The sequence below is a fragment of the Salvelinus fontinalis genome, chromosome 40 (assembly GCF_029448725.1).
Source record: "Salvelinus fontinalis isolate EN_2023a chromosome 40, ASM2944872v1, whole genome shotgun sequence".
NCBI classification, from domain to species: domain Eukaryota; kingdom Metazoa; phylum Chordata; class Actinopteri; order Salmoniformes; family Salmonidae; genus Salvelinus; species Salvelinus fontinalis.
Window position 1 is genome coordinate 11474784 of NC_074704.1, and position 8278 is coordinate 11483061.

General features: G+C 41.9%; 1 protein-coding gene across 1 annotated transcript; it reads left to right on the top strand.

Moving 5' to 3' along the window:
- Positions 1-846: 846 nt before the first annotated feature.
- On the top strand, positions 847-8237 carry LOC129839267 (uncharacterized). The gene is made up of 7 exons (XM_055906577.1): positions 847-981; positions 4232-4413; positions 6136-6324; positions 6884-7267; positions 7361-7482; positions 7586-7639; positions 7734-8237. The coding sequence occupies exons 1-7, from the start codon at positions 847-849 to the stop codon at positions 7760-7762; spliced, it is 1095 nt and encodes a 364-aa protein (XP_055762552.1). The 3' UTR covers positions 7763-8237.
- Positions 8238-8278: the final 41 nt, after the last annotated feature.

The following is an 8278-nucleotide window of genomic DNA, read 5'->3' on the forward strand; positions in this document are numbered from 1 at the left end:
CAACAATTACATAATATGCAATTAACTATTGACTTTTTCATTTGTAAATCATTATTATAATGAAAATGAAACCTAGAGTTTGGTTTATTTAGCCATGAAAAAAGTTGTATATGTATTAGGTTGTGAAGATCTTAGATTACATGTAAAACAAAACGACTCAACGCTGAACTAAATCAAAATATGTCTACAACTCACAAGTGTTATTAAAAATGTGTAAGACATGGAAATACATAATATATGTACCCCATCTCAATATTCCCTAGAGACATATTCTGACCTTTTAAACAAAATTGTAAACTCTTTACACATAGTGGGGAGAACAAGTATTTGATACACTGCCAATTTTGCAGGTTTTCCTACTTACAAAGCATGTAGAGGTCTGTAATTTTTTATCATAGGTACACTTCAACTGTGAGAGACGGAATCTAAAACAAAAATCCAGAAAATCACATTGTATGATTTTTAAGTAATTCATTTGCATTTTATTGCATGACATAAGTATATACAAAATCAGACACTTATCTTCACATTTTTAAGTGAAAACTCACCTTCTTGGTAAAGTCCATCTTTAAGATGGACCCAAAGATGGAGGTGACCCTGGCCTCCACCTCGTTCAGCCGCATTCATTTTACTTTATTACTAACTAACTTAATCTTGTGAGCTTACTTGTATGTCAATATTGCTGGAAACTGGCAGCGATGCCGAGCGTCCAGCTGACTGACAAGGTCCCGTGACCACCCCGCGACCTTCTTACACCGACCGCATTCCAGGCACTCAGTGGCCATGAGATACCAGCGGTCGATGTCCAAGACCCTCCGGATGGTCTTGTAGATCCCAGCACAGTTGATGAATTTACCTCAGCACTTTCTGAGGAGGGCCTTGGAGGCAGGAGCTCTGCAGGGGCAAATCCTCCTCTTCGCTCTGCCCCAGTGGGGCAGGAGCAGGGACCGGGGCCATGACCGGGGTAGGAACCGGGGCTTGGTTAGTTGGAGGCAGAGGCCGAGGGAGTGATACGGGGACCTGTAGGGCTACGGCTTTTGCAGTGACACAGAAATAAATAGGTTAAATTAATGAATAAATAAATAAAATAAATGCATGCATGAATGGACAGATATATTACAAATGTAGATAACAGTGATTAAGTTAATAGCACATTCCAACATGCCCAGATGAATATCAATCAGTGGTAGGATGTAACAAAAGCATTTATGAGTGTTGGTCAAGTTTGAGTGTAAAACTGAAATGAAATAAGTGATTAAAATGGAAAAGAGAAAGTCATGATTAAGTGACATACAGGATGACAGCTACATGCAGGATGACAGCTACATGCAGGATGACAGCTACACGCAGGATGCCAGCTACATGCAGGATGACAGCTACATGCAGGATGACAGCTACATGCAGGATGACAGCTACATGCAGGATGACAGCTACATGCAGGATGACAGCTACATGCAGGATGACAGCTACACGCAGGATGACAGCTACACGCAGGATGCCAGCTACATGCAGGATGACAGCTACATGCAGGATGACAGCTACACGCAGGATGCCAGCTACATGCAGGATGCCAGCTACATGCAGGATGACAGCTACATGCAGGATGACAGCTACATGCAGGATGACAGCTACATACAGGATGACAGCTACAGGCAGGATGACAGCTACACGCAGGATGACAGCTACATGCAGGATGACAGCTACATGCAGGATGACAGCTACATGCAGGATGACAGCTACATACAGGATGACAGCTACATACAGGATGACAGCTACACGCAGGATGACAGCTACATGCAGGATGACAGCTACATACAGGATGACAGTTACATGCAGGATGACAGCTACATGCAGGATGACAGCTACATGGAGGATGACAGCTACATACAGGATGACAGCTACATGCAGGATGACAGCTACACGCAGGATGACAGCTACATGCAGGATGACAGCTACATACAGGATGACAGCTACATACAGGATGACAGCTACATGCAGGATGACAGCTACATGCAGGATGACAGCTACATGCAGGATGACAGCTACATGCAGGATGACAGCCACATGCAGGATGACAGCTACACACAGGATGACAGCTACACACAGGATGACAGCTACATACAGGATGACAGCTACATGCAGGATGACAGCTACATGCAGGATGACAGCTACATGCAGGATGACAGCTACACATCGGATGACAGCTACATGCAGGAGGACAGCTACACATCGGATGACAGCTACATGCAGGAGGACAGCTACACGCAGGATGACAGCTACATACAGGATGACAGCTACATGCAGGATGACAGCTACATGCAGGATGACAGCTACATGCAGGATGACAGATACATACAGGATGACAGCTACATACAGGATGACAGCTACATACAGGATGACAGCTACATGCAGGATGACAGCTACATGCAGGATGACAGCTACACGCAGGATGACAGCTACATACAGGATGACAGCTACATACAGGATGACAGCTACATGCTACATGCAGGATGACAGCTACATACAGGATGACAGCTGCATGCAGGATGACAGCTACATGCAGGATGACAGCTACATGCAAGATGACAGCTACATACAGGATGGCAGCTACATGCAGGATGACAGCTACATGCAGGATGACAGCTACATGCAGGATGACAGCTACATGCAGGATGACAGCTACATACAGGATGACAGCTACATGCAGGATGACAGCTACATGCAGGATGACAGCTACATACAGGATGACAGCTACATGCAGGATGACAGCTACATACAGGATGACAGCTACATACAGGATGACAGCTACATGCAGGATGACAGCTACATGCAGGATGACAGCTACATGCAGGATGACAGCTACACGCAGGATGACAGCTACAGCCGATGCTCCAACTCGTGAACTATGGTGTGTTATTTTGTGTGTATAGATTGCTGACATTTATTTAATGTTTATTGGATTTACATTGCAATAATTATCTTCCATTTCATCCTGTTTCCCTATGTATACTCTGGTTCATCATTAAAACTCCTACACTGGGCTTCTGTGTCTGTCATCACTGTTTTGACCTGGTGATTAAAGCACATGGCTACTTAATATCACTAGCTACTGTAGACGTACAAAATTCACAAAGTTTATTTGACCACTGACAATCCTGTAAAACCTTAGCTAACATCTATATCAACTAAAAGTTGAAATTCTATACTATTTAATTGTCTATCTTCTTTCGTTTTTTGATGGCATGCGTTTGAAGTGTATGTAGTTGAATGCATTGTATGATATGTGACAGCCTGATGGTCATTGGGGGCAAACTTGTCTTTCTATGTAAACTGAATTTAACTGCACATGAAATAATAATCACCCTAACCCTACCCATAACCCCCCACTGCTGTCCTTCTCCTAGCAGACCTATCAAGCAAACGTAAGTTCCTTTATATGTATCTAATATGGTTATGCTGTCACTTGTCACTGCACTCATCAGTCATGATAATAGTTTTTTTTCTTGCCTCCTAAAATGAAAAATCCAAGGTTCCGTTTCACATTGTTAGGGTTGCGTCAATTCAATCTGGTATAAGGACAAGTATGACAATGAGTCACTAATTGTATGCTATGCATTTTTTATAAACTAAGTAATAAATGGCAAATGCAACTTTCGTATATACGGGTTCACTGCACCACCCCGCAGGGTGGAACAAGGAACTGACTTGTTCCTGACAAAGATATTATAATATACTCATGACAGAGATAGTTCCCGCTTCCGAGCCGGCCTGTCAGAGTAGAGACTGGGCGTGGTTTAGACTCACCCAGCCTATCGCCGGCGCTCAGGCTAGTCCTAGCCTCTTTGCGCTCTTTGGTGTCCCGGCGCTGTTGCTGTGTAGATTACACTCCCTCACCCCAGAGACTGAGGTCAGACAGCTCTGCAACATTGTCTGCGCTATTTGCACCTGTATACAAATGCATACTGTTCCCGCTCAAGGCTAACCACAGCTTCCCAGCACACTTATCTGGGGCTAACTGTTACTTCCAGCACACACACACAGACACCCAGGCGCCCAGGCCAACAGTTGCTAATATTCAATCACATTGAGTATTCAATCACAATCACATATAGTATTGGGTTGTAGTGCATAATTCAGAACCTCACAACGCCCTCACAGGAGTTGGTCCTCAAGGCCACACCCCAGGCAGTAAGAGTGGCTGCTTCAGGAGGACCCTGCTTCTGGTGCTCAGGGCCCTCCTGTGAGGACTAAGAAGTGGGAGGAAGTGGAGGCAGAGGCTCGAGCCCGCGTCGTCTCCGAGGGAGGTGACCCCGGTGCAGAGATGGTCGTCCTGAGCCGGTGCACGGTTCAGTTCGGCAAGTACCGGGGTCAGACCTTCAAGTGGATGATGGAGAACGACGTGGGCTACATGGTGTACGTGGTAACAGTGCATCAGAAGGAGAGGGCAGCGTTTCCCAGCATCCCCTGATGGGCCAACAAGGATGCCTTGACTCGCTACTCGTGCGCCGATCTTTTAATATTCAGCATCTTAATTAACTCATCAATATGTTTTTAAAAATATGTTTTAAAAAAAGTAAACTTAACGTATTTACTGATACACCACCGTACTAGGGACGTACACTTCAATCATTAGAATAATTTTTGTGTACTCTAGAAAACAACATACTTAGTTTTCCATGTATTCAATAATAATTTAAGGTCAAAGGTTTTCTGCAAAATATTGAAAGCATAATGTAGTTCAGATAGAGTATGATCAGCAGGGCGGGCGATAGAGTACTCAACCGTATCGTTTGCATACAAGTGCAGGTAAAACATTATTATTATATATTTCTGACAAAACAATATTATTCATGTATAAAATAGTTGTTTATTAGACATTCTAACATAACATAACACAATATCTAGATACTAAAAAATGTATATGCAACATTTGAACAACAATTTCGACCCCCTCGGGTTATAATGTATATGACATGACGACACATTGGCTATTTTAGTATTCCTTTTTAATTACATGTTTATAATTCGAAAGTATATTTTTAGAGTGGAGGGAAATATTTTTTATGCTAAACTGTAGAGAACAAGAACCTTTGGTGAATCAATTAGTCACTGATGTTTTATATACAGTACCACACATATCCAGAAGGCTCGTTCTGACAATAAACAAGAAGTTTTAACGTTTCAAACGAGGATGTCAAGACAGGTCCGTACTGTAGTACTACGCTATTACACTGTTATGTACTACTAATGTTCTAGTAACTAGGATGTTAAGGAATATCTATAAGGGGGAACATGTACCAGATATAACACATCCCCCACTGCATCGAAGGATGCTGACACTGACATTGTATTATGTGAAAGTAGCATAAGTATGTGTAACGAGTTTACAATTTTGTTTAAAAGTTCAGAATATGTCTCTAGGTAATATTGAGATGGGTACATATATTATGTATTTCCACGTCTTACACATTTTTAATAACACTTGTGAGTTGTAGACATATTTTGATTTAGTTCAGCGTTGAGTCGTTTTGTTTTACATGTAATCTAAGATCTTCACAACCTAATACATATACAACTTTTTTCATTTTTTTCATGGCTATATAAACCCAACTCTAGGTTTCATTTTCATTATAATAATGATTTACAAATGAAAAAGTCAATAGTTAATTGCATATTATGTCATTGTTGATTAGATTCTTTTTCATTATTTAGCCAATTTTCTCAACTGTGACCCCCTTGCTTTTATGGTTTATAGGTATCCTCTGCTAGTCCTAAATCCAGACAAAGTCCAAACATATGTGATTGTTATAAAGGGTCTACGTTGAGGGGGAACAAACATATGTGTTCCTGGAAGGGTGAGCTTTCAGGAATGGGGTCACGATAAATATGCTAGAAGCGATAGAAACAAGGATATATTTCCCAGGAACTAATAGTGTATATCATTGGTATTTCACGGTATCATGGTTCAATGATACGTGGTCCATTCTGCGGACTGAGAATAAAAATACTTTGCAGAACACAAACATTTAGATTGTATACATTGTTGCTTTGTCAATATTGACACAATGTTTTTCATGCCAATAAAGCAGCTTCAATTTGAAAAAAAAATTAATCTGAGAAAAGACAGAGAGAAAGGAGAGAGAGAGAAAAGAACGAAAAGAGAGTCTGTCGTTCATGTCCCGCCTCCCCCAAAATCCACGTGAAGTTCTTTGCAGTTAGTTCTCCATCATTCCGAGTACTTGTGAGAAAGATAGTTGTAAAGGTAACGTTAGCTATATTTCATCGCGGATTTCGGAACACAGTTGTGTATTTCGGTGAATTAAGGTGAGTTTCAGTCGTTGATTTAGTTGTCATCACGTATTTCAGGAAACATTTGGATGAATTAATGTGAGTTTCAGTCGTGGTCGTAAAGGCAACGTTAGCTATATTTCATGGCGGATTTCAGAACACAGTTGTGTATTTAGGTGAATTAATGTGAGTTTCAGTCAATTTTCTTGAAAACGAGTCCTGTCGTTAGCTAAAAATGTGTAATAAAGGGCGGTAATAATTGATAGTTAGCTGGCTAACTAGTTAACGTTATATATTTAGCCAATGTAGTTAACGTGCAGTGTTAACTTAGTGTACTACAATGCATACTTGCCAGCTAGCCAACGTTATATGTAGAATAAAATGGACATTTAACGCTGTATGGGCCAGCTAGCTAACGTTATATGTAGAATGAAATGGACATTTAACACTGTATGGGCCAGCTAGCTAACGTTATATGTAGAATGAAATGGTCATTTAACGCTGTATGTGCTCTACTGTAAGCAGGGTAACTATGTGGTCCACTGTATTGCTGTCAACAAATAACATGTGTGTGAATAACCTCTCTTAATGAAAGGAAGAATGGATTATGTTCACACCCCTGCTTTCCGCTTGGAGCCCTCTGGTGCCCTCACCCTGAGGTATCTGAAGAGGCTGCCAGGGTTGCCAGGACCATCCAGGAGGAAGAGTGTACAGGTGTAGTCCGGGTGCTGAAGCCACGACAAGTGAAGGCAAAGGCAAAGGCTTGTGTGGTAGCCAGAGGGGGTGACCCGGATGATAGCCGACTGGTGGACAGTGAGAGTGCCATCCAGTTCGGCAAATACCGGGGTCAAACCTTCAAGTGGCTGCTAAGCCACGATGTCGGCTATGCCGTCATGGTCTTGGCTTCTCACCAGCAAGAGAGGGAGATGGGGGACACAAACACGTCTTCTGAAATGGCCAACATGGACCGGTTTGACTGGTACTCTTTTCCTTAAATAGTTGTAATTTTATAAGAATGAAATCAGTCAGAATCACAATACAATTTATAACATTTTCCCAACCATCCGGACAGGTATACCAACCTGTTTCCTGAGGTCCAGAAGGCAGTGGAGGAACGCAGGGTACGGGACGGGACCTTGCCCCCCCGACCTGACCAGGAGGACACAGCAACAACTTTAGCGCCTCCTAATCCATGTAAATATATATTCTGTAGTCATCTAAGTCAATCAAACAGTAAATCAAACAGTGTAGCAGTTGACAATATAACAGTGTCATTATGTTTGTCTGTGTTTCTTAGCTGCCGAGCCATCAGATCAGGAGTTGCTGTCTATCTGCGTGGGTTTTGACCAAGGTACTCTATGTTATGGCACTTTATTGTTTTTTTCTGTTGAGAAGAATATACATATGAAATGACCTTTCCCCTAATAACTATGTGTTGTTGTTAGCATTAACAGGATACACTTTAAAGTGGTAAGGTAAGTGGTCAAATTGTTAAAACACCTCCTAGCTGGGCTTAGAAATCACTAGAATTTCTAATTTTTGCATCCATTTTGCTTGCCATAGAAAAATCCTTCCTCATCTTTTTGTGGAATGAATTGTTTACTGTAGCTTGTCTTGTCACCATTCCAACCTGTATTTCAGTCTGCATCACTTTGATTGGCCTATTCTTTGCTTGTACATGTCTACCCACTATACATCTGTCGTTTGTAGCTTTTAAATGTAGATTGTGTTTAACCTAGATTCCTAACCTCTACCACTGATAACACTGATCAAAACTAAACCAAAGTGCATTGGCTGTCAACAGGCTGTTAACATGTTTTGAAGCTGAAGCTCTATTCTAATTGAATTATTTCACTTATTTCTCTGAAATATTTTGTGAGACTAACTCCTGTGCTCCTGTAGCAGTTCCTACTGCTCCCACCCCCACCGCACCCCCTGCTGTGCTAGCTGCTCCCACTCCCACCGCACCCCCTGCTGTGCTAGCTCCTAC

What these genes read in the sequence shown, in the direction of transcription:
- LOC129839267 (XM_055906577.1), top strand. Translation starts at nt 847, where the DNA reads ATGAATTTACCTCAGCACTTTCTGAGGAGGGCCTTGGAGGCAGGAGCT. An exon ending in GGGGTAGGAACCGGGGCTTG is followed by an intron (nt 982 to 4,231) that starts GTTAGTTGGAGG and finishes TCTGGTGCTCAG; the next exon opens with GGCCCTCCTGTGAGGACTAA. An exon ending in AACATGGACCGGTTTGACTG is followed by an intron (nt 7,268 to 7,360) that starts GTACTCTTTTCC and finishes CCATCCGGACAG; the next exon opens with GTATACCAACCTGTTTCCTG.